At 51.1% G+C, this 25,108-nt stretch overlaps 10 protein-coding genes across 10 annotated transcripts; 6 read left to right on the plus strand and 4 right to left on the minus strand.

Moving 5' to 3' along the window:
* Positions 1–37: 37 nt before the first annotated feature.
* On the minus strand, positions 38–1,992 carry PSV08DRAFT_217170 (major facilitator superfamily domain-containing protein; the record flags this gene model as incomplete). Its single annotated transcript, XM_014221156.1, has 3 exons — positions 1,695–1,992; positions 1,031–1,644; positions 38–984 (listed from the first exon to the last, which is right to left on the minus strand). Exons 1-3 carry the CDS (start codon positions 1,925–1,927, stop codon positions 38–40), a joined length of 1,794 nt encoding a protein of 597 aa, XP_014076631.1. The 5' UTR covers positions 1,928–1,992.
* Positions 1,993–2,880: 888 nt separating this feature from the next.
* PSV08DRAFT_399472 (uncharacterized protein) lies at positions 2,881–3,818 on the plus strand (the record flags this gene model as incomplete). The annotated part of the gene is made up of 2 exons (XM_014221157.2): positions 2,881–3,161; positions 3,232–3,818. The coding sequence occupies exon 2, from the start codon at positions 3,252–3,254 to the stop codon at positions 3,816–3,818; it is 567 nt and encodes a 188-aa protein (XP_014076632.1). The 5' UTR covers positions 2,881–3,161; positions 3,232–3,251.
* Positions 3,819–8,003: 4,185 nt separating this feature from the next.
* On the minus strand, positions 8,004–8,315 carry PSV08DRAFT_272177 (uncharacterized protein). Its single transcript, XM_014221160.1, has 2 exons — positions 8,216–8,315; positions 8,004–8,154 (listed from the first exon to the last, which is right to left on the minus strand). The coding sequence occupies exons 1-2, from the start codon at positions 8,298–8,300 to the stop codon at positions 8,036–8,038; spliced, it is 204 nt and encodes a 67-aa protein (XP_014076635.1). The 5' UTR covers positions 8,301–8,315; the 3' UTR covers positions 8,004–8,035.
* A 2,361-nt stretch (positions 8,316–10,676) lies between these two features.
* On the plus strand, positions 10,677–12,230 carry PSV08DRAFT_172959 (uncharacterized protein; the record flags this gene model as incomplete). The annotated part of the gene is made up of 2 exons (XM_014221161.1): positions 10,677–11,943; positions 12,004–12,230. The coding sequence occupies 2 exons, from the start codon at positions 10,677–10,679 to the stop codon at positions 12,228–12,230; spliced, it is 1,494 nt and encodes a 497-aa protein (XP_014076636.1).
* A 464-nt stretch (positions 12,231–12,694) lies between these two features.
* Positions 12,695–13,984, minus strand: PSV08DRAFT_399473 (uncharacterized protein; the record flags this gene model as incomplete). Its single annotated transcript, XM_014221162.2, has 3 exons — positions 12,695–13,164; positions 13,294–13,897; positions 13,952–13,984. 3 exons carry the CDS (start codon positions 13,982–13,984, stop codon positions 12,824–12,826), a joined length of 978 nt encoding a protein of 325 aa, XP_014076637.2. The 3' UTR covers positions 12,695–12,823.
* A 3,258-nt stretch (positions 13,985–17,242) lies between these two features.
* PSV08DRAFT_217172 (uncharacterized protein) lies at positions 17,243–18,415 on the plus strand (the record flags this gene model as incomplete). The annotated part of the gene is made up of 2 exons (XM_014221165.2): positions 17,243–17,408; positions 17,463–18,415. The coding sequence occupies exons 1-2, from the start codon at positions 17,258–17,260 to the stop codon at positions 18,413–18,415; spliced, it is 1,104 nt and encodes a 367-aa protein (XP_014076640.1). The 5' UTR covers positions 17,243–17,257.
* Positions 18,416–18,629: 214 nt separating this feature from the next.
* PSV08DRAFT_399475 (FAD dependent oxidoreductase) lies at positions 18,630–20,047 on the minus strand (the record flags this gene model as incomplete). The annotated part of the gene is made up of 2 exons (XM_014221166.1): positions 18,630–18,837; positions 18,900–20,047. 2 exons carry the CDS (start codon positions 20,045–20,047, stop codon positions 18,630–18,632), a joined length of 1,356 nt encoding a protein of 451 aa, XP_014076641.1.
* Positions 20,048–20,818: 771 nt separating this feature from the next.
* PSV08DRAFT_359626 (histidine phosphatase superfamily) lies at positions 20,819–22,105 on the plus strand. The gene is made up of 5 exons (XM_014221167.2): positions 20,819–20,880; positions 20,928–21,281; positions 21,337–21,423; positions 21,471–21,561; positions 21,613–22,105. Exons 1-5 carry the CDS (start codon positions 20,827–20,829, stop codon positions 21,759–21,761), a joined length of 735 nt encoding a protein of 244 aa, XP_014076642.1. The 5' UTR covers positions 20,819–20,826; the 3' UTR covers positions 21,762–22,105.
* Positions 22,106–22,225: 120 nt separating this feature from the next.
* On the plus strand, positions 22,226–22,858 carry PSV08DRAFT_244430 (uncharacterized protein; the record flags this gene model as incomplete). The annotated part of the gene is made up of 1 exon (XM_014221168.1): positions 22,226–22,858. The coding sequence occupies one exon, from the start codon at positions 22,226–22,228 to the stop codon at positions 22,856–22,858; it is 633 nt and encodes a 210-aa protein (XP_014076643.1).
* Positions 22,859–22,914: 56 nt separating this feature from the next.
* On the plus strand, positions 22,915–24,727 carry PSV08DRAFT_28432 (transmembrane amino acid transporter protein-domain-containing protein). The gene has a single exon (XM_014221169.2). The coding sequence runs from the start codon at positions 23,183–23,185 to the stop codon at positions 24,635–24,637; it is 1,455 nt and encodes a 484-aa protein (XP_014076644.2). The 5' UTR covers positions 22,915–23,182; the 3' UTR covers positions 24,638–24,727.
* The last annotated feature ends 381 nt before the right edge of the window (positions 24,728–25,108 follow it).

Genomic DNA, 25,108 nt, shown 5'->3' on the forward strand with positions numbered 1-25,108 from the left:
AGGTTGAAAAGAAGCAGCCAGGCTTCTATGAAACCATCTAGAAAACATTTCCCTTGGTCTGCTTGCCCTTCTCTTCCTCCAGCTTCTTGAGGTTGATATTCTTCCAAACAAAAATGCAGGCCAAGCAAAGGGGAACGAAACAGGCACCTGTGATGACCATCTTGCGCTGCACATCACCGTATGCACCAACGATAGCATCGCGCTCAGGTGTACCGTCCAGGAAAGCCTTTTGAACTTCAATATCGCCAAAGATGGTGCGGTAGTCTGGTTTACTAGATTCAGGAAGGCGCTTGAGGAGTTGTCCGGGAAGAATGTTGTTCCACATGGCGCCAGCAATGGCGTAACCAATTGAGGAGCCGAAGCTGCCAAATAGTCCCCAGATGGCGTTGATTACAGCAATCTCTTGGTGTGTGACGGGGACCATGACCGCGAGCTGAGCACAAGTGGCGAAAAATGCCGTACCAAGACCAACAAGAACTTGTGTAAAGGCAAGGACACCTGGGTTGGTAGATGGATTCCGGAAAGGAATCAAGAGTGCGGTACCAAGTAGGACGATGGGAACACCAGTGTAAGCAGTCCACTTGAAGTTGCCAGAATGCCTGATCCACAATGCAATTATGGGGCTGAAAACCGACGACGTAAGCGAGAAGGCGTTGAGAATGTAGCTAGCATGCGTGATGCTTTGCCTGTGAACGACCAGCAGGTATGAGTAAAAGTATCCGTTCCAGCAAAACACGGAGAGGAACATGACTCCATAGAGAAGACATGAGCCAACAATGGTTCCATTCTTAAGGTAGATCCAAGGCAAAAACTGGACAGGCGCGAACTTGGCCTCCCAAATGTAGAAGACCGGGAAGAGAACGAGACCGAGCACGATGCAGGCAATGATGTAAGGTGTCTTCCAGCCGTTGGGAGCGTAGGATACGAGAGTAAAGGGCAGAACGAATAAGCACCACGCGCACATGATGAGTATGATGCCAAAAACTGGGCCATGTTAGCAGGTGTCATGCGTATGTTATGAGGAGCTTACCATCAAACTGCACAAAATAGTACCAGATTGATTGCAGGGCATTGCGACCCGACTTTTCCGTCTTGGTCAGCCCGGCCTTCCTAGCCTTGCGGTACATGAAAATCATGACAACGAGGCCGGGAAGGCAGCAGCCAATGAAGATGATGATGAATGCACCAAAAGCCCAGCGCCAGTTGTTCTTGTAGTAAAACAGCTCCGCAATCCTAGGACCGGCGAAAGTGCTAGCAATACGAGGCGTTCCGTTGATAGTGAGGATAATCATTCGATTCTTCAGCGTGGTGATATCGGCAGCCATGATGTCAGCAACATAGAGCACACCAATATGGCCAGCCCAGTAGAGAACATGACCAGCCATATATGTCTGCACGTTCTGGCAAGCGGCCTTCATGGCCATACCGCAGACGACGAGAAGGAGCATAAGGAAGAAGCCCTCTACGCGACCGAAAACGTCGATCACTTTTGCAATAAGGAGGGGAACACAACCACTCAGTGCTGTTGCCATGACGCTCGAGACGGTCAACAGGCCGTGTCTTCCAAAAGCCGAGGTAATGTAAGGGTTCAGCGCTGCATCAATGGCATTTTGTAGGAAAGCAACAAACTCGATAAGGTACAAGCTAAAAGTCGGTCAGCATTTCATCGTGGGTTGGAAGAAGGAGCAACGAACAATATGAACATGGTGATCAGAGTCTTCTTGCTCCATATCTCGGTGATGGCGCGGACACGTTGAACGCCATTCTGGAAGTTGTCCGACTCGATGGACTTGGACTCGGCGTCGCTGGCCGTCTCGTGGGAGTGGACTGCTTCATCGCCCCTCTTCTCAACGTCTATGTCGTGCGAGGGACGAGGAAAGCCCTCTGCAGGCCGCACGACATCAGTCTCAAAGGTGTTGTTCGCCATGATCAAACGGAATTTCCGAACAGATGCCGGGCGAGGCAGGGTATTGAATTGAAATGCAGCTGGATGTCGATCCCAAGACCGGCAGATGGAAGCATTCTTAAGTATCTCCAGGGCCCACTCCGAGAACCGGACAGGGAAGGTCAGGACAGGAACAAGACATGAAAAATTTGCCCCGTGTATCCCACCCGGTGGCTTGGGATCATCTCCCACCGTCCAGGTAGGATGGAGTGCCCAGACAGCGTTAGCAGCGGCTAGATGATCAGATAAGTCCTAGATGATCTGATAAGATCCAATGTCCCTTCGCCCTCTCAGCTGCCCCACCGCAAACCTGCATTGCCAAGTCCTTGGCTCATAATTTCAGTGGCGGTCATAGCTCCCGGCACGTCGAATCCAGCAGTGCGCGCCGAAGCCTCAGTCCCGTCTGGACAAAACCAACGGGTCTCGCCCAAGCATGGAAGAATCGGAGGGTGGGTAGCGGCATTGGGTGTGAATTTCACGTGGCAATCGCCTGATAACATGCCGCCGTTGCAGTTTGCCTTGAGATGACAGCTCGTCCATTCCATAGTAAGTGTGTGTGTGGATGAACGGGGCGACTTTGACTAATAAAAACTGTCCGCTCCGGAGAAAAAAGTGGAACTCAATAACTTCAAACAAGTCCTGAATTAGCATTGGCAACAGTCATGTGGATGATGGGGGTGCAAAGGTGAAGGAATGAAGCCGTTGCCTCATGACCGCCGAGACTAGCGCCCCTAGCATGGTCACGATGACATCTAATCTTATCAGATCATCGCACTTACCTCGGACGATGCCTACTTCAGCATAACTCGGCCCTTCAGCCCTTCCATGGTGGAGTCTTAAATACACTCTGCAAGTAATTTAAGCATCCGCGTGGAATTGAGAGGCAGCCACCATCTCAACAGTTCCACCATCTTGTGACCAGGCCACCAGGTTGGTCGCGCCAACGCCACAACCATTCGGCTTCATCGTGGCGCCCTCTATTTCTCTCACACGGATTAAAAAAAAGAGTAGAGACCAGGGCCACTTAGGCACAAAGTGGAAGGCAAGAAAACGACTTCGGAATATCGGTCACGTGGCATTTGTCATGGGCATCGACTGATTCTACTCATAACAACGGGACTAGCGGATATACGGCAACTCATCCCAACTCCATGTTACTGGCTTGTCAGAGTCTTCCACAAACGCTGAAGAAACTATATCTCGAAACAACTCAGAGGTAATGCCGTCCAGTCGGACCTCTCATTGCGCGTGTACTCGGCTAACCTGAGGAACGATTGATTTATTAGTCTTATTGGTCAGAAGCATAATGCGGGAGTTTGCACGAGAGGGCATTGTCACTGCGCAAGTCAATCGCACGTTAGAGCAGAACAATAACAAGTTACAGCAGCGGGTCACCGATTCGAAAGCCAACATACAAAAGAAACGCAGAGACTTGAAGGCTGTCGTATGCGCTCGGGAAAATTTAGTTCTGGCGCTCTACGAAGGCTTGGGTATCGTACCGCCCGACCTCAAAGGAAACTATGATAGCCGCGAAGCATTGAATACAGCGAACGATCGCTATATCAGTCTCCTAAAAAGGCTCATTGGGTATTGGAAGGAAACTTGCGAGGCCTATGAAATTCGGAACTCGGACGTTGAGCACTTAGAAAAGCACCTCCGTGCAGCCCTCGACAGGGTATGTGAACAAGAAAAAGAAATTGAGGAGTTGGAAGAAAGATGCCAGAGCGTCAAGAAAAACTTCAACGAGTTTGTCAAGATGTCCACTGAGAAGATAGAGTCGGTAAATGAAGTCATTCTTTCGTTGCAGGCCACATTGGACGAACTGGCTGGGAGTGAGGAGGAGGAGGAAACAGCTTCCCAGGAAGCAGAATAACGAAAGCTGTCATGGGTGAGGTATAGTGCACGGCGTATCTATGATGGGAATGACACAAGGTAACAGTCTAGCAATTTTCTTAATAAGGAATCAATACTTTCTCCATACTACTTGATTGTCGAGCCATAAAGAATTATTTGTAGCATGGCTTTCGGGACATGCTACTGCAATAACGGATTCCTGAACTTGCTACAAAGCCTCTATAGAGCCTGCTAGATGGCGTTCAAGGCGAGGTGCTTAGTCAGACATGCCTACAGATATTGCCTACGCATGATCGCTCCTTCTTGTGCATCTCCACACCGTTAGAACAACACCTTTTCTATTACAACATGCCTTCGCGCAAATTACTCAGCGGAACACCCTGTACAGGTCAACAGGCAGAGCATGCGCGAATCGCCGGTCAACTTCATCGTAACCCGAGCCAGAGTTTGACTTCGGAATCACATCATGGAATGAGCTCTTGGCAAGAGCTCGACGACATTCCATCTCAGCTACAACCAGGCAAGGTAGTTCCAGACTGTTAGCAGCATCGACCTAACGATAGAGCAGGAACCACCTCCCAGAAGCGCGTCGCCAGCTCCCAAGAAGACGGGCTTCCGCACAAAACACGCCAACTGCAGGCCAAAGCAAGGATGTCGGAACTTATGTCAGAGGCTGCAGCTAAGCTTGCCGAGGCGTCAGAGAAGGAGAAGAAGGTCGCAATTATTAGAGCGGAAGCAGCTGAGAAGATAGCAGAAGCCATGCAGATGCGTGCAGAGTACGACCGCCGAGCATTAGAGGAGTGGATGGGAAATCGGTCCCCGTGAGATATCTCATTGTATCAATAGTTCGATTGTCATGATAAGAGAAAGGTGGATATGTAACGATGTCTCACGGTATCAATCACGAAAAATTAGCAAACTAAGGCATTTATTCTTTCCTTGCTATCTCCAATGCCTTACTACCTACTTGAACTGATTCTTTACTCCATGTGGCCCCCCTTCCTACTCGAACTGATTCTCTACTCCATGTAGCTTCCCCTCACAACTTACTCAGTACGCCGTCTCTTTGCTGCAAATATGGCCATCCCCTCGTCAAATTTGCGTTCCTTCTCTGCCTTCCTCTTCTCTGCCTCCTTCTTCTCTGCCTTCTTCTTCTCTGCCTTCTTCTTCGCTAGGTCCTCATCGTATTCCATGAAACTAAATGATGGTTTGGAGGATGGCGGCTTGGGAAAAAATGTGAATGGAGGGTTCGGAATAGTCGTGATCGAAGCGTTGGAAACATTCTTGGCTGGAGTGGCGTTGATCATGTCCTTGACGTACTCCGAGCCTGCCTTGGCGAACTCCGAGCTTGCCTGGGCGAACTCCGAGTTTTTCTTGGTGAGTTTTTTGAACTTATCAACGAACTTGGTGTACTGCATTATGTGTTAGGAACACTCTTGAAAAAGAGTTTCCACGTTACTTACTGAAACTGGAACTGTGCCCTTGTGTGACAGAGTCTCCTGTTCACTGGCGATACGCTCGTACGTCTCCCTCATCCGTTTGACCGTCGCTTCAAGTTCAGCCAGCTCCTTCAGCATGTCGTTCTTGTCGGCCATGTTGACGTTGAATAAGTGAGTACTTGTAGTAGTTTGGAGAGAAATAGAGAAAGAAGCTGAGTGCCAGGTGGTGGGGTTTGGCTGGCTATTTATCTACAGGAGCGGAGGTGACTGCGAGTGCTAAAATCTACCTTCACCTAGTTTACGTCATGCGGCTCGTCTTGGCAAAACTGGACAAACTGCTCTCTCACCTAGTTTACGCCATATGCCTTGGTGACGCCGGAAGAAGTGCTCCTTCACCTTATCTACGTCGTTTGCCCCATCTTGGCAAGGCTCCCTCACCTGACTCACGCCGTCCATTTTGCCTCAGCGAGTCTAGAGAAAAATTCACCTTCAATTTACGTCACCCTGGTTTCTCTTATTGAGATCCAAGAACTGTTTAGTGTCCGGTTGGCACCGGAGTTCGACGATATGTTGTCCTAGGCGTAGTCTTCGGTGGTTGGAATCGATGAAAATATCGTCTTGTCGTGAGAACTTGTGCAGTGTAGTGAGACAAAATTCAAAAAACTGGTTGATAGTGTGAAAATACTCACCAAAGGAAACAATCGGTAATACGTGTTATCGCATCATCAGACGCGTAGAGGCCGAACAAAATGAAATGGAAACTATAAACAAGAAGCTCCTTCTCACGCTGAACACGAAATCATCAACTCTCTTGCAAAGCCAAAGCCGTATACTGTTGGTCTAGATGGCATTCCTGCACTGTCAGACAACTGGCGCAAGTGCCTCACCAGATCCTTCAAACGCTTTGCGGAAGACGACGACATGTCCTGGCTGGGAGTGCCTACTGTTCCCAGCAATCAATGGTACACCACAGTCTTAACGGGTTTCTTTGCCAGCGCATGCTGGAGACGACCTTCTGAAGCTTTGGCAAGCCAACTTCGCAAAGTCATTCGTGGTAGCAAATGGGCAGAATCACGGACCGATACAAACCTGGCTGAACTGCTAGATGCAATACAGATGCACATCAACCGTGAACGTGAACGTTTGGTGCTATTGTAACCTGATGATGCTGGTTTCTTTGGGTAGTGCAGAGTAAGGAATTAGCCACGGAGACGGAATCATGGTACTGGACCTAGGGATATATCAGTTCGGATCGAAACGAGCATAAGATAAAATGCAGCAAAGCAGACGATACCAAACACCCTCCCTATGCGCATATGTTTCTTTTGTTGTTTTCGTTGAAATGAGATATGTAGTAAAGTCTTCGGAGGTAGAGAATTGCCGTGTTACAGTAGCAGTCCATATTAATGCACTTGCATTTTGTTCAAGACATGTGGTTGTATTTCTTGAAGGGCCAATTACTCGATATTGTCACGGAGAAGCCCATTCGTTGTCAATATAGGAAGCGAGACCTTGGTCAGATCGTGACTTGACTCGACACTCAGGGGGGGTGGAGCTCTTGCACCGGCGTGAGTGCCGTGTCTTTCTCAGATCACATTAAGTAGCACGCATGCACCTACCTGGCTGGCGCTTGAAGTTATTGAACGCGTCATTGACGCCCGTAAGCCGTCCAATTATTCTAGCTGATTCATTCAAACTGGAGATGTAAAATGTTGGAGAGGCCATTCTGAATACCATTGCCAGCAAATGTGAAACGAAAGCTCTTCGAGCCATATAGAGGCGTGTAATTTTTCGTCGTGAATTTTCCTGTCCTTGGTAGCTGACGCGTTGATCCGGCTCAGTCCACCGAGAAACCGAGAGACTACGACTACATATGTCGTTCACCGGCGATACCAACGGACGCCATCCAGTGTTGTTGGGTAAGGCTAACGAGCTGAGTGTTGTCGCCTGATCTACTATATACTCAGCAGTAGCAGGCAAACCTGCCACTACTGAGACGTGTGCCCCCTTCTGGGACTCGTATGTCCCTGCTGAGACCTGTATGCCCTTGCTGAGACTTGTACGCCCGTAGCAAGACCGAGGTAAGACTGGTGTTGTCAGCTCGATGCCAGTATATGTCCCAACACGTGGCTATATAATAATACAGCAGCCTTACTCTTATATCGGTTCTCCTCTGGCTAACAATTAATCAAGTTTTCTTTCTATTTAGTGTCACTCCGCTGTTACATATGTACAGTGCCGAAGTTTAACTAGAAGAGAAAGTGTTTGCACGATATAGGTGCACGGGTTGAATCAACTTGCAGCCGCAAATAATATCGTAGTGAGGGAGCAGATTAATTCTCTGTATCTGCTATCGTGTCCAGTACTTGTACATATCGCCTGTACGCGTGGTCAATAGGTGCACGAGCCGGTCAGCAATAGCAGGGACGACGTCCCTGCCGCTGTTCGTGTCAGCCAATCAGTGTCGCCTATCAGTAGGACTCGTTCGAGTCCTAATTGATTCTAACAGAAAGCGCCTCGTTACACCGCACGCCCCGGCACGTAGGAATAGACGTTCGTTATCTGCTATATTGCTTAATGCAATTTTAGAAGGATTTCAACTGATATAGGCAAGGTTTTAATTGAGACGCATTGTCAGGGAGGGCTCCTAGCGGAGCCGAGCACGCAGCTACAGGCGCCTACCACGCTGCCAAAAAGGCAGGCACAAGACAACAAAGCTCCGTTGTTGTCTGCGTACCTGATACTTAAGCTTACGTTCGAGCGCACCGTGACACGCATCTAACTATTGCCTATCTCACTAACAATCCGCGAATATAGTTTGGCACCCGCTATAACAACCATTGCGTTGAGAGCCACGGGGGTAGTCTACATTGCAATTGTGGTAGCACCCTCGACAACCAGTAACAGTCTGTGGGTCTAGAAACAAATTTAGAAGAATGTTATAACTATATTTAGAGTTAAAATTAGATAACAATACCTCTAATAGATAGTATATTAGAGCCTATAGGACCTGCTAATGCATTACCTATGGATAGTATTAAGATTCCGAAGAGGAAACGCATTGTTGCTTAGTAAATCTATAAGTTTTGTTAGCTTAATAGTCTAGAAATAGTAGAGATACGTAGCTTACTTCTTATGGTTGGATTGTTTATCAATATTAAGGAAGATATAGTAATAGGAAGTATCGCTTGGTTTAGCAAAGGAGCAGGCTATATATACTATCCTACATAGCAGAAATAATACATATATGTGGGCCACTAGCAAGGGGACAATACAGGCCAAGGTGAAGAGTAAGCCCTATACTATAAAGAGTACTATCTATACTTTATAGAGTCGTAATTATTTAGAATATCTCCATAATAAATATAGTTTTGTTATCTAAAGAAGAGCCTAATCTTTACTTTAGCACGCCCCTACACACATAACTTATGCCATATAGCGTTGTACAACGTGCATCTCTCCACAACGGACATCACGGATATCCCAGAGTGCCGGAACTAACTAATTAGTTCACAAAGAGTCTGCGATTTAAGCAAGCTAATTGGCTAGTTCTAGCACTCAAGGATGTCTGTTGCGGAGGGATGCACGTTATTTAGCCTTTAATTCGATGTTTGGAGGCTGCATGTCAGATAGTTAGCGCTTACTATCAGGAGCCGCGCTCAAGCCGAAAGGACTCCCTTCCAGCTAACCCGTGATCGCGAGAACATATATATGTTAGGTAATTAAGCACACGAAATTTACACGCTAACGGGACAAGATCACGGCTAGAACTCGGACGAGTCCAGAATATAACTTAAAGAGAAAATACAAAACAAATAAAGAGATATTTTCTTCTTTACTATGCAATATGGCAGAAATAATATATATATGTGGGCCACTAGCAAGGGGACAATACAGGCTAGGGTAAAGAGTAAGCCCTATACTATAAAGAGTGTTATGGGCTAGACCTTTCAGGATACTGTTAGGAGCCAAGAGTTATTGTATTGCTTAGGTCTATATAGTGTGGCAGAGCTTGAGTGCCTACTTATAGTGTCCGTACTCTTACTAAGCTAGAATAGGGTAGGTATATAACCTACCTCATAACAAAGAGTACTATCTATACTCTATAGAGTCGTTATTTAGAATATCTCCATAATAAATATAGTTTTGTCATCTAAATAAGAGCCTAATCTTTATTTTAGCGCGCCCCTACACACATAACTTGTGCCATGTAGCGTTGTAGAAGCCCTATCATTTAATCTATCTAACATGTGGAAATCCTCTATATATCGTGCTATGACAGGGGTGTGAAGCCTATCAGCCCTAGACTGGCCGACACGGAATGGACGATGACAGGACCAAACACGCTGTAATATTCCTAACTACCCTGTGAGGATTGTAGAAAATAGGCATTAGAGTGAGTGTTTTATTATTGCAGTGCAATACTAGCGATAGGGTGAGTTCTAAGGTACTAAAATGGCAGACTCTTTGCGGCACAGAGGGATTTGCGTGACACAGGGAGGGACGTTAGAATTGCATTTTATTTCAAAGGCCTTCATATACAATGCCATCGGCGGAGTGTGGGAGGGTGCGGAGGAGAGATTTCCCCTAGATATCTTCCATTACCGGCATTTTCTTTGCAGATCACCATACCTCAAATCGAATGGCAGCATCGGTTTACCAGTCAATATACCCCCCGAGAGGTGTTACGCAGACATGAAAATACCCCAATCAAGAAGAGTGGATGGCAAGGACTGAGGCAAGCATTTCTGGAAACGGAACTTAAGAGTTGGGAATGTTCTTCGATTTGGGTACGACCTGGATTTGCAGCCATGATATTTGATTCGATCCATCACCCTATTAGCTTCGCCAACGAGATACCTGCTGCCGGTGACAAAAAACACTGTAGTCGCTTACCAATTTGATGTGCCTCAAGCAAATTTCTACATCGATCTCACGGGTAGGATTGGGCCAAGGCATTCGCGATGGCGAAATCAATCTCGGCATCTCGAATTTCCAATACAACGACTTTGTGAGAGCAACCTGGAGTGCGGGATGGAAAAATGGCATTGTTCATGTCTTCTTTGTTCCGCTGTGACATCCCCAACGGATGATTGCTCTTGCATCCCCTTTGTTGGCGAACACAGCACTTTGCTTTAAGCTTAAAGGAAGCCGAACGAACAGTGGACTCTATGCACTTTCAGGTGGCACTGTCAAAGCGCTGGCAACATACTAACCACGAACTTTTATCATCGGTCATCATGGAAACTCTAATGTACTTATTACTCTAGCTCCCGTAGCATCCTTACAAGCAGCTGGAATAGCCTACCGAAACGCAACACTGAACGCAATAGACCACTGCGCTTCCTATTCAGAGCTAGAGGCTCCAAGACACGACAAAAAGGCCAAGATACCACTTCGGGCTTTAATACAAACCTTCTAATTCTGTCGAAAAAAAAATGCCTAAACGAGCTGCTGAATCTCAGCTTTCGGACGAAACCCCCACAAAGAAGCAAAAAACTGGAGAAGTAATCGATGTGTCCTCGCTGGCATTCCAAAATGTCGTGGTGGATGATTCTGAAGTAGCTGTTTCAGCAAGGAAAGAAGCCACTGCCGACTTTCAGGATAATGGCTCAGCTCCGCCCAATAACATGCAAGATATTGCAGACGATGAAGACCTTGAAAATACATCTGCAAGGAACAAGACTGAAACACAATCCAAGACTTCCAACAGCAAGCCAAAAAAGACAAAGAAACCACCAGTTGGTGATGGCTTCGCAACTTTCACCCACAACACTGTGATCCCACCAGCCAACCCATTCTGGGGTATCAAGCCCATGCCCGGCGACCCACGCCCCGATCCCATCCAGCCCTCAGCCAGAGAAAGCAACGGGCAAACTAACCCACCGTTGTGGGAAGACCGGGGCTATCGCTACAAGCGCGGTTCTAGATACGTCAAATACTTTGGCCCCATCCCTCCATCCAACATCGATTCCCTAGACAAAACCCTCGACCAAGAAGCCCTGCACATCGTAAAGCTGATTGACATGCGTCCCAAGAGCAAAAATGACCCAACACCAAAACGCAAACCAACGATTTACTGCTACGGGAAAACACCAAAAGACTGGAACAACATGCAAACTATCAAGGCCCTAAACGACCGCCGCTACCAAGCCATCGATCGCACGACAATGGATAGACCCTGGCAGCGCATCGAGCGCGAATACCTTGCATCCCTCTTGCAAGACACGCCCGACGCCTCGATCTGGGAGCTGACGGAGCGCCACAACGCGCGTTTTATGGGCCAGGACTTCGCCGAAGCCACGGGATTCGGTTTCGCCAACCTATCTGCGGGACGGACGGTCGAGAGCGTCCGATACGAATACACGACGTACAAGCCGCTCTACGATGCGGGCAAGGTGCCTGAAGCGATACGATGGCGCGGCGATCCATCCGTAGAAGGCAAAGCAGTGAAGGAGAGCGGGCGTGCTGAACGGGCATTCGGGAAACCGAGTCGGGCGCTGGAAATGGCACACGATGCTCAACTAGAAGAAGACGAGGCGAATGCAGCTTCACCAGACAGAAATGGTGGAACGCTGGATCCATTTGAAGGCCAGCAGAAACTCGAAGACGACGAAGAAATGCTCCTCGAGCTAGCCGGTGCATACGACAACGACCTATCCTCCGAGCCAACCCCTCTAGATACAAACCCCAGTCCCCTTACTCGTAAGTAGCTCCGTACCAAATACGATATTACAGCGCACTAAAAAAAAACACAAGACACAGAAAACGACACCAATCCCACTAGTATCGCCACCGCCACAACACCAACCCAGCGACTCCTCACAACCCAGCCGCAAACCCCCAAACAAGACACTACACTCCCTTCTCCCTCCGCGGAAGCCACCATCGTCCAGAACGACTTAGTACCCGCCGCGCCGCGCCGCACCTCGCTGCACGCGATGCGCAGAATGGAAATTGATGAGAACTACAGTGACGAAGACGATGCATGAGATATATACATACACCTGCGATGATATAGAGCGGGCAGTGTTTTTTTTTGGAGGAAAATATAGACAATGAAAGAGAAGGGAAAAGCAAGCGATTGATTGGGTATTTGTGTATGTGTATATAGGGGTATGTGTGTGAAGTCTGGAAAAGTAAGATGGAAGAAGTGGTTTTTATACATGTGGAAGATTGGGCTTTGAAGTTGTCTTTGTGTCTCGGGGCATTTACACATGATCATGCATGTTTGCTGCTGCATAATTGTTTCCGTGACGCATCTGTTTGGTACACAAGCGTGATAACTGCAATCGACAATAACAAGTCTTGATTCATTTTCCATCATTTCGTACACTTCTAACCCCCCCTTTTTTTTTACAAAATACAGTACTGTTACACAATGGCCATGGGCCCTTCAGATGTTGCGATAACCGCGAACGCCAGACGCGAGTCGCTTCCAAAAGATCCCTAGCCCCTCCAAAAAAACAATCTTCCTAAAACGCCCCATTTAGCCACCTTCGGTAACTTTTAGGCTAGTTAGCCGCGATTGTCGGTAGTTAACCTTGCCTGGCTGTTACCCTTTCAGCCTGCCTGGTAATGCCCCTCACCCAATGAAGTCGATCTCACTGGGGTACCCAAGCACCGACGCGTCAAGGCCGTCAAGTCCCGAGCCCATTCCCAGCAGATCGGTATTAAGGCTCTGCGCATCGAACTGCAGGCTCGGCAGAGGGTTCGCAGGGTCTCCACCGAGGTGCACGTCAAGGGCATCGTCAGGGCTGCGCGTGCACACAGCTGACGACGGGGCCTCTTGGTGCATTGCGTCATGCACTCGGTAGTACCGCTGACGCGCCCAGCGAAGATAGATGGCGAGGACGTCTCGTTGGTCTGGTATGCCGATGGAAGCGAGAGTGCGGCGGGACGGGCGCTTGACGGGGTAGCGGTGGGCTAAAAGTGGGGGATCAGCGGAACGGTTCAGGAACATGGATTGTGTGCCTCGTTGCTGGGACGCGCGGCGTGGGCCAACAGCATGCTGTGGTTATGCATGCAAGGAACAGACATGACAAGCTGACTCACTGCGGTAAGACATGTTTCTTCGTGAAGATGAAGAGTGGACTGGTCGGTATCTGGTGTGGTGCCAGTGCGGTACGGTACGGTACGATACGGCAAGAAGGTGCTGGTTGATGGTGACTCGGCACGGGCAGATTGCTGCCCTTTTGTGTTTGGCGCGGAGGGTGAGGTGGTCCAAGACAGTGTCGAAGTGGTCGATGGACGCGGTGCTGTGGTGCAGTGGTGCTGTGGGTGCAGGGGAGAGGACGGCGCTGTAGAGGTAGGCGTTCTGTTGGAAGCAGGAGGAGGCGGTGTTGTAGTAGTGGCCGTTTAGTGAGAAGCAGAGAGAGAGAGACAGCACTGTAGCAGCAGCAGTTGTGCAAAAGGCAAGTTGAGGTAGCGGTGCAGTGGCAGCCGTACTGTGAGAAGTAGAGAGAGGGGCACTGGAGTGGCAGCGGGTGTAGGCGGAGGCGGCGTTGTTGGCGCAGGCGTTATGTGGGAAGCAGGGAGACACGGCGCTGTATTGGCAGCGGTAATGTGAGGAGCAAGGGACAGTGATGGTATAGGACAATGGCGCCAATGTGATATAAGAATAATCTGCTGGCGAGGACACTTGCTGACTTGCGCAATACTTCAGTAGAGGCAAGTAGCGAGATGCGCAAATGCGTGCACGCGAGATTTATACCTGCCCAACCCCGGCGGCCGCTTTGGAGGCCATGATTGAGCAGAGCCTCAAATCGCAGGCCACTCTTCTCGTCACTCGTGTAAGCCCTCGACGAAACCAGGCTTGGTGTTTTAGCGTCTCTTGGCTAGAGGCGATAAGCATTGCGGCCGCTCACAAAAGTAGAGCGAAATGACTGACCGCGCGTAGAGAACACTTTAACCGGACCCGGACGGGCATGGCGGCCAAGTTAGCTTCGTCTTGGGATACGTCAAATTGTGTTTCAGAGCTTTCACCGGTATAGCTGCAGGCGAAGTGCAAGAAACATGACATTTTGCTAGTGTGCAGAGGGCGCAACGCGAGAGCCAAGAGCGTAATCAATCTCGACTGCATACGTCTGTCCCCTGTCACGGGTCAAAGGTTCACGCAAGCAACACGTTCACGCGCCTGCGTCTTTCTGCCAGGCACAGTGTTCAGGTCCAGCCAGTCAAAGGTGCATCTCTTTCGCCCCCTTGAGCTTACGCGGCTGGCCATGGCACGCAAATTTGGCTGGCCACGTTGTCTAGTATGCGAGGCAGTCGGCCCCCTACTATCGCCAGTAGTGGGCAAGTTCTGCGGGGAAGGACCACTGAGAACAACGTAGTATGATATCGCGGATGCGTAGAGGTCCGAGCGATCAAGCAATCATGGCATCTTACGCAGTGCATGGCAGTCGATTGATGCTTTCCTGATCAGTGCGCACCATCAGTTTTTTTCTGTGCCCTTTGACCCTATACACTTTCAGCGCGTCTTGACCCCTGCGACGTGCCATGAGAGAGAAAAGAAAGGGAGGCCTGCTTGACGGACACGGCGTTGTGGAATCCCCGGAAAATTCTGCATGACAAGTTTGCGGGGTCGCTAGATTTCACTGATCGGTCATCATCCTCTGATTCCTTGCCTTGGCAAAGCAAATGTTGGGTTGTGCAACGTGCCTTGCCACCGTCGCATTCTAACGTCGTAGCGCTGCGCCTCAGCGGACCCCAGCTCTGGGGAAGGAATGGTACATTATTTCTTGACATCTGTTCAGTGTTTTTGTGGCCCGCATTCCGATAACCTGGAACACAGGCATGGTGGGCGGCCAGCATGGTCAGAGCACCGCTAAGATAAATTTTGTTGAGAAAGAGGGCACGCACCGAGGACGTTTGCCTGATTTTTTGAGAAGCTCCGGCGGCTCTTGGCTCAGTCCTGGGTTTGGTTTGCCTCACAAGGCGGTTTGCGGAGCTTTGGATGTAGCATGGGGCTTGGCCACAGCCCAATGCTCCCATGTGCATTGTGGTCTGTACCGGCTTCTAGATAATCGCCTCTTGCAGCAATACTACTCGCTAAGGTATGGTGACAGATCACACAAAGACGGGATTGGCACATGGGTTGACGCTTATCATTCCTTGGCAACACTTATCGGTCGTAGACCTCGGTTTGACACGAGCTCTCCCCACAACTCCCCACAATCGCTCGCCACCAACAGCATCAACCCATTACCAGCGCATCTAATATACGTATGCTTGCAAATCAAGCACATGTTTATAGTGGTATTGTTAATTTCAGTTGCTCCATCGTCATCATCCCGATCTACGCGACTGACTTTACACAGCCATCACTACATTCATCCAGACACACGTCTCATCTCTCCAACTACGCTCACTTTGAAGCGGACAGAGCCATCCCGTTGCGGCGCGTCGGACGGAACCTTGCGAGGCCCGTGAGTGCATGACGATAGTATCCATGGAGCGGCCCGCGGGGCTTCCTCGGTCGACTGCTGGGGCCGTCATACGGAAACAACTGGGTTGCACAAGGACCTGGTGATATTTGGACGCTGCTGCTGCGACCGGCGACGTCACTTTAAAAGGCATCCGTCCCCGTGTCAAATATGCATGAGCATTCGAGTTGTGCCCTGGTTGGGTGACATGCCACCCGGCCGGCGGTGTGACGTCGCATCAAGGTCAAGTCGTCAACGCTAGATCGCCTGCGCTGTGCGATCGATGACGGGATGTATCGAGTAGCGGCGACGGGCGGCCCGAAAGGCTGGAACGAGATCGCGACTAGTGCGATCGCATGCGAACCGGTACCTGCATGACGATATCATGTTTCCTCTTCAAGGACTTGAGACGTCGCTAGTCCGTCGACGTGAGAGGCGGCGATACCAGGTTCGCACCCTGCCTAGGATGGTGTCGGGTAGTGGCTCATCATCGGGAAATGGGGAGGGCATTTCAGATGTGGAGGCAGCTTGATCGCGGTGCTGGAGATGCTCTTCGTCCATGCGGAGAAGGTCTGCATGGAACTGTTGCATGATGCAAAGCGCTGGCGAGTAGTCTGAGCTTAGATGATTTGGGAGAGGCGGCGGAAAGGCTTCCTGGCCGGCGTAGTAGTGGTGCTGAAAGTCCATGGTCATGTCTCTGGGCGTGGTTGTATGTGCAGTGGATGGATTCTGAAGAGGTGATATCTGGGGACTGTGCAAGTTTATATCCGGGCTGGCGAGAGATTATATCCAAGCACTAATCAAGTATCCGGTGTCGTCATGTGATGTTGCTTCTTTCCACGCCAATGGCGCGTGCCATGGCCATCATGCCTGCCCAGCACGAGCACCCGTGGTTTCAATAGAACAGCAAATCTGGGCCGTCCAATAGCGCCTTGTCTCTGGATGTACTCGTCACAGGCATCGTCATTATCCTGTTGAATCAGATTGTGCCAGCTTCAGGCCCTGCAGCGTGCTGGCAGGTGGACCTGCGTCAGGGGAATGCGCGCCGCTCCTCGTCTCCGGCCATTGTCACTAGACTAGGCGTTTCACAAGTCCAGGTACGCGTATGATCAATGCCGAGACCTTTGCACACATCACGACAATCTGCGATAAGCGTCCATGGTGTTGAGGGGTCGCATCGGCTTGCGCATTCCGACCGCGCCCTGCCACCTCGGCTGCCGGGCGATTCCGGCCAGTGACGTTGCACCTGAACACCTCGACGGCTGTGCTGAGCACCTTGCCGTCATGGCACGACAAATAGAAATAATGCTGCTCCCCACACATGTTCGGCGACTTTCTGCCCGCTGCTCAAGCTCCACTATCTACATTCCTTGATACTAGCCCGCCATCGAGATTCTTCGTTATAAAGCAGCAAGATCTGCCCGTGATGCCAACCCCACCCTTCTCCCAAGATCGCCGAGACTGGCTGAGCGAAATATCTGGCCTGTTTTCACGTCAGAAGAGCAAGAGTTTAAAAGAGACAAAGTCGACATCTACCATTAATCTCAACATTGGCATTCCAAAGGCATTCGACGCAGTTTCTACTACCAGCCAAGATGACGCCTCCGCAAAAGATCAAGCAATGGCTTACCGGCCAGGACGGTCTCGATAAGCTGAGAATGGCAGAGGCAGACTGCCCTGCACCAGGCGAGGATGAAGTACTGGTGGAAATTCACTCCGTCAGCTTGAACTACAGAGACACCGAGGGTATGTGTTGATATATCACAGCCTCACGACAATGACGCTGATCACGTGCAACAGTCGCAATGGGCCTCTACAACCACCACTCCTCCGTCAAGCATCCCCCCGCAATCGTGCCATGCAGCGACATGTGCGGCGTTGTCGTTGCCGTCGGCCCAACCTCATCCAACACCAACGACCCCTTCAAGAACCCAGCTTTCCAACTCAAAAAGGGTGACCGCGTCATCAGCACCTTCGCCCCAACCCATCTGTCCGGCCAAGTCAAAGCCTCAGACATCGCAAACGGCCTCGGCGGTCCTGCCCCAGGAGTACTGACGCAGTACCGCGTCTTCCCCACGTATGGCGTCGTCAAAATCCCAGACTACCTTTCCGCAGACGAAGCAGCCTGTCTCCCCATTGCCGCAACGACCGCATGGATGAGCCTTAACTGCATGCGTCCGCGGGGCGAGGTCATCAGCAAAGGCGAAACAGTCGTGTGCCAGGGCACCGGCGGCGTCAGTATTTCCGCCTGCCAAATCGCCACCGCCGCAGGCGCCACCGCAATCGTCACCTCGTCGTCCGACGACAAGCTCCAGCGCGCAACGCAGCTCGGCGCCAAGACCGCCATCAACTATCGCGCGCAACCCGACTGGGACAAGGCCGTGCTCTCCGCCACAGACGGCGAAGGCGCAGACATCATCATCGAAGTCGGCGGCGCACAGACGCTGCGCAAGTCGTTTGAATGCGTCCGCTTCGGCGGCTTAATCTCGTGCATTGGCTATCTATCCGGCAAGCAGGATGATGCCTCCGACCGCACAAACACCAATCTGCTCTGTCTCAAGCGCAACGTCACGCTCAAGGGTATCATGAATGGCCCGCGCGATGAGCTAGAGCGCATGCTCAAGTTTTACAAAGAGAAAGAGATACGCCCGGTTGTTGATCGCGTGTGGGGGTTTGAACAGGCCGATCAGGCACTGCGGTATTTGTTTAGTGGGGGGCATTTTGGAAAGGTCGTTATTAGGGTTAAGGAGTAAAAAAGTCAAGGAATTAATGGGTGGGGGGGGGGGGGGGTTTAACGTGTATATTATAGTTTAGGGGGGGGGGAGGGGGGAAGGAGAGATAAGTTAAAAAAAAAGGTATAACAGAGCTAAGTATTTCTACCTCCTGCTTTGACCAAGTGGGGAAAATACGATGGGTAGTTAATCTTATTTACATATGCAACCCCACACACACACACACACATACCCATTACAACTTTGATAGAGTCCCATCCTCGTATTCGCTCAATTCTCTCCTCTGTCGTCCCCTTGCCCCCTGTCTCCCGAATTCCTTGCCCTCGCCGTTGCATCTAGCTAGCCACTCTGGGCTCTTCCACGCCCAGGCTGCGTCTTTTTCGTCGCCATTGGACTTGCCGAGCAGGACGTTGAGCATGTATGCGCCTGCGACGGGGAGAAATCTATCTATGCGTTAGCATCTCTCTTGGCTGAGGGAGAAAAGGAAGGGGGAAAAAAAGCGTACTTGTACGAATGAAAACTACCGCCGACAGCAATGTACAAGTTGCTCAATTGCGCATGCGGATGGCGGCTGAGTAGCCAATCTTCACTCGGTGTCACGGCATCGTAGCATATGCGCCATCGACTCGGGACGCGGTTTTGCGTCCACTGTGGCATGGAAGCATGGATGAGACGGATACTTTGCTGCTTGAGTTTCTCGGGGACATCGGTTTGGTGTCTGCGCGAGGGAGCGGTGATGCGGTGGCCCGAGGGCGTAGTCACCGTGTTTACGATTTCAGAGGTCAAATCATTGATTTTAAGAGTGCGATTAGGAGTGGAAGGCGGGATGATGTCGATTTCGCCGCCAATGACAATGACAGGTTGGTCTTGCGAGACAAGGGATTGCGTGTCCGAGTCGTCGAGCGTGTAGTATGCTGAGACGCGGCCGACGGCTGTGACTTGGCGCTCGATGCGGTCTTGGTGCGACATTTTAAGCGCGTCTTCGAGAGGAGACATGAGGGTGCTGGTCCAGGCTCCGGCTGCGAGGACTATCTTGTCAGCGGTTAGAATGCGTCCGTCTCGTAGCTTGGCACCGGCAAGACGGGATTTGTCGCGGTTGAGGACGAGTTCCTGGACTTCGCCTGTTATGCGCTTGACGCCGAGTTCCAGCGCGACTTTGGTGAAGCTCTGGGTAGCCCTTTCGGCATCGCACCATCCGGCCTCGGGGTTGAAGTAGCCTTTGCCCAGGCGCTTGGTTTGGACTCCCTTGGTTATGTTGTATTTTTCCAATTCATCTGGATCAACATCACGCGTATAGTCGCCTCCTCTTTCCAGAAATGTCTTTCTGACTGCATCACCAAAACCTCCCTCTTTACCATCCAATACAATCCATCCCGTCTTGTGGAAATGGCCTTGGACGGCAATGTTCCAGAACCAAAAATGGATCGCTTCATTGGCGAGATTGCAATACAAATGCGAGTCGTAGTCTGTGCGAATGATGCGATTTGTATCAATGGCAGCTGCCTGTTTTTCTTCCAGAGGCGAGGTAGTGTCCCAGCGGTCGACAAGAGTTATGCGCGAAGGATCCTTGTACTGTTTGCTGAGATGGTACGCAGTCGATGTACCAAAAGTGCCAGCACCAATGATAAGCACAGTTGGCTCTTGGTTCGCCATGGTGATTGCTAGTAAGATTGAAGGTTTTAGAAAAACTCTAGTGGTACTATGGATGACGATGACATTTTGGTATTATGTATAAGCCTGTTACGCTAGCGCTGCGGGGTCTCTGCGGATCCGAAGTGGCAGCTTGACCAAAACGGTACACTCTCATAACCAAGAAACTGTCTCGACGTTGGTTCTTGATATTTTGGGATAAATCTCTCTGGTAGTAGACTTGGGGGTTAACCCTCAAGCTCGACAAATTCATCCAGCATCGATTGTACCCTTTCGCGGACGGCTGATCAAGGTCTTTCCACTATGTCCCATGGCAGAAATGGACGCATAGTAATGCTGGAGCATGCTAAAGAGCTAGATGAACGAACTCGGCGCGTATTGTGTAAGAATAAATTTGAATCAACGACAAGATGGATGGTGTCTGGAGGGTTGATTACACTACTTGGAATGTTAGTTGGACTCCTCCAATGCTCCTTCCGTAACAGCTCTGCTTGACTGAAAACGGACTAGCGCAGAGGCACTCGGCAAACCTTCCCTGCGACAACGAAAAACGGTCAAAAGTAGTACAATGAGCGCAACAGCCATCGAGGTATAAAGACATTGGCAGGCGTCAAAAGAGGATGCAGAGATTGCACAGGATTTCAGAGATAAGCGGCATTCCAAGCTGAGCGTGTCAAATCGAATCGGCCTTTGAGCGATAGGACCCGGTGACTCAATCGGCGGCGGCCCCACCCAGTTCAAGTCTACGGTGCAGAATCAGCAACTCTGAACTTGACATCACCATGGCTCCCAAGATTCATCTCGTTCGCCACGCGCAAGGAGAGCACAATGCGACTGTATGTTTGACGGGGCGATCATGTCGGACGAGTCTAACAGGCAACAGCGCGACTACAGCATTCGCGATGCAGTACTGACGGCCAAGGGCAAGGAGCAATGCCGGGCCCTCAGCGCGGCGTTTCAACACCACGATGAAATAGAGACGGTGTTTGCATCTCCACTGCGGCGGACGATCCAGACGGCGGCGCTTAGTTTCGGACGAGTGCTGTCGCGACCAGAAGTGCCGTTTGTGCTGCTCCCGGCGCTGCAGGAGGTCAGCAACATTGGATGCGACGTAGGGCTGGCGGATAGTGCGGCTGATTTGCAGCAACTGCTGCCTGATTTGTTTGAGGCCGGGGAGATTGATTTTGACGTTAGCAAGATTGACGCTTCAGCAGTGACGCCGGGCTGGAATTCCAAGGTCGGCACATGGCACTGGCCTGACGTCACAGCATGCGCTAACGGGTCACGTGCAGGAAGGTTACTGGGCGTACGAGAAGACGGCCATCAACAAGCGCGCTGCAGAGCTGAGGAGCTGGCTGTTCCAGCGCCCAGAGGCCCAGGCAAGCAGGACAGGGGCAGAGTTTGCCAGGTGGCTGACTGATAGCAGGTGCTGGTGGTGACGCACGGGGCGTTTGCTCACTTTCTGACCGAGGACTGGGAGGTAGAAGATCCCATGCTGGGCACTGCATACAAAAACTGTAGGTGCATATCCGCCACAGTTACCTTGGGCAACGCTGACGCCCGAACAGGTGAGCACCGCGTGTTTGTCTTCACGCCTGACTCGACGGCCGCCGAGGCCCATGTGGAGGAGACGTGGGAGAGCAGACGCGGTAGAAGCACGGTAGAAGTCGAAAAGGACCCGCACGTCGTCGACGAGTTCCTGACTACGGCCGCGTAGATGGGGGGTCCATGGGCATGGATGGACTCGGACGAGCCAATGGGTCTTGAGATGAGGTTTTTTTTCAAAAAAAAAAAAAGGCGCAGTGTTGAGGGCGTGTGTCGCGTGAGACGGGGGTACTTTGTGGAGGTGGGAAACTTCTGTTGCATGCAATCTGGAGTTACAATGTAGTATAGTAGCGCTACGGCACGCGCCTGTCGATAGCATGCAGGTGCATGGATGCATGGATGCATGAATCCACGGCCCTTAAAAGGAGCGAAAAGGCTGGGGTAAAGATAGCGATTTTTTCCTGCAGGCAATGGACAGGCGGTGCACACACAGACAGACGGACACGGGCAGGGTGATTGGCGGGCGCCTCTCTCGGCAATGCACTCCACAAGACCCTCGTTTCTGCTAGTGCTGGCAGAGAGTGATAGGTGCGAGAGTGCTAAGTAAGTAGGGCAGGGCAGGGCAGGGCGGAGGGCATGGGCAGAGGCTTTGCTGGGCAGCGGCGCGGCAACGACCAGGATCGGAAGAGGCTCTCGCTAGACCGGGTACCTGCTCGGAGGGTGCGGACAAGCCCCGCCGAGGCCCGGGTGGGTGCGGTAGGAGAGCTTGTCGGCGCGCCCAAGGTCAGCCACCACAGCCCTACTGCAAAACACCACTGCGCAGGCACGTCATCCGCTGCCCTCGCCATCGCCCAAGCCAACGCCTCCGCCATCTTGTTCCCGCACAACGCGGGGGAAGGCCACATGCACAGGTCTCCTACTTCCCTCGTCGCATGCCCTCTGGGGCACTGGCCCCGACAAACCCAGTGCAGTGCCGCCGTTTGGTCCCAAGCACGTCCCAGCATTTCCACCCACACACGTAAAAAGATGAAAATTTTACGTCAACTGCGACGCGCCATGTGGAACCTCGTCGTCCCCAACGCCACTAGATGCTCCCCTGCCAATCGCACGTACCATGGACCGGTTCCATACACTGCCTTAACCCGACGACCGCTAACCTTGTCCATCGCTTGCTCTCGGTCAACTTCGGTCGCCCGCCATCTTGGGAGCGCGCGGGGGAGCCACCATTTGGAACATTCTATTACACATTCACGACGGTCGCAGAGATAAGCAACTTCGATATAAAGATGGTCCTGTCTTCCGCCTCACTGTTGTACCAACCTATTCATTGCCCCTGCTGCACACTGCTAGTCGCCTCGTCCCAGACTGCGTAGACTACGTCACCGAGCAGCACCCTTCTTTAACTCGACTCGACTCGAGGCTGCCCGCTACCAGTTTGGTCATCTGCACTGCAACTGCTTCATTGGGGACAGACGGTAGACTAGCTCGTCAGCAGACTCCCGCCGCCAAAAACCAAGGTTGCCCTTCTTTCTCGTCCACAATTCTTGCTCCTCCCCCCCCATTCTTTTGGACACACATCCATCCTTATCCAAGATGCAGGAGGTACAACCCGCCCACGGCACAGGTGATGTCCCCACCAGCATCCCTCCTCGCCACTACGCTGCTCCTCCAACAAACTACCGCCTTGATGACCTCTCCTCCGAGGGCAAGAAGAGCGACCCGGAGCTTATGATGCCCGTCGACAAGACGGCCACTGTCCAGGAAGGATCTGAGAAATTCCACCGCCTTGGTTGGAAGCAGCTCACCGTCTGTCTGATTGTCGAGGCTATTGCCCTCGGCTCTCTCAGTATCCCCAGCGCCTTTGCAACGCTCGGCATGGTCCCCGGTACCATCTTGTGTGTTGGTCTTGGTCTTGTTGCCATCTACACGTCGTACGTCGTTGGCCAGGTCAAGATGCGATACCCCCATGTCAACCACTACTCGGACGCTGTTGCTCTCATCTGGGGCCGCTTTGGAAAGGAACTGACTGGTGTCATGTTTGCCCTCTTTCTGATTCTGCTTGTTGGCTCTCACGCACTTACCGGAACCATTGCCTTTATCAAAATTATCGGCGACTACGCTACCTGCGCCCTCGTCTGGAGCGTCGTTTCCCTCATCATCCTCCTGGTCCTTGCGCTGCCTCCTACCTTCCACGACTTTGCATTCTTGGGCTACATTGATTTTGTCAGCATCATTGCCGCCATTCTCATCACCATTATTGCAACTGGTGTCCAGGCTCACAACGCGCCCGGTGGCCTTGCCGCTGTCGACTGGTCTGCATGGCCACAGCCAGGAACTACATTCTACCAGGCCTTCCTTGCTACCACCAACATCATCTTCGCATACTCGTTTGCCGTCTGCCAGTTCTCCTTCATGTCGGAGATGCACACCCCCAAGGACTACGTCAAGTCCATCTGGGCCCTCGGTCTGATTGAAATCTTCATCTACACCCTCACTGGTGCCCTCTGCTACGCCTTCATTGGCCAGAGCGTCAAGTCGCCCGCCCTCCTCTCTGCCGGTTCTATGGTCTCGCGCGTTGCCTTTGGTATTGCTCTCCCCGTCATCTTCATCTCTGGTTCTATCAACGGCACCGTCGTCTGCCGCTACATGATGGACCGATTCTTCCCCAACTCTCCCATCCGCTTTGTCAAGGATGTCCGTGGCTGGACCGTCTGGGTTGGCCTCATTTCTCTCGTCACCGTGATTGGATGGATCATCGCAGAGGCCATTCCTTTCTTCAACGCCCTGCTGGGTCTCATCTCCTCGCTCTTCATTTCTGGTTTTACCTTTTACTGGCCCGCCCTCTTCTGGTTCCAGCTTGTCAAGGAGGGCAAGTGGAACGCTTCCGCCAAGAACATTTCCCTCAGCATCTTGAACGCAATTGTTCTCATCATTGGAATGGTCGTCTTGGGCGCTGGAACCTATGCTTCTGTCGAGGACATTATCACCCAGTACAACTCCGGTGATGTCAGGAGCCCATTCACCTGCAAGGCATCAGGCTACACATAAACGCACCAAGAACAATCATGTATATATATACCAAAAGCCCTTTTGGGCAGTTTATCTGTTATGACTTATGAGTCTTTAGCATAGCGACATTGTTTTATTGTCAATCAATCATACATTCAAATTTACAACATCATTTTTGTGATTGGGTTTCCAGTGAAAACATGTGCTTGACGGGACTAGACATCCAGATTGGGAGAGTGGGGTCTTCCAACCAATGAATTATCGGTTTCGCTTGCTGTCCTTTGGTTCAGCCCACGCTAGTCTAAACTTAGATAGCGTGGCCTTTTCTGCTCAGTACCGCGAACTTTGGTTGAATCACAATGTGAACATGGATATTTTCAAGCGGCATTAAAAGGAATCGTGATTTCCATCTCCAAAATCAATCCCTTCTACACCCTAGCGCGACGAAAACCTATCATCGATTGGACATCACAAGTACCTTGAAGATGGATCAACCAACTATTCCAACTA

This window comes from Bipolaris maydis (genome assembly GCF_028858645.1).
Source record: "Bipolaris maydis strain C4 unplaced genomic scaffold PSV08scaffold_3, whole genome shotgun sequence".
NCBI lineage: Eukaryota > Fungi > Ascomycota > Dothideomycetes > Pleosporales > Pleosporaceae > Bipolaris > Bipolaris maydis.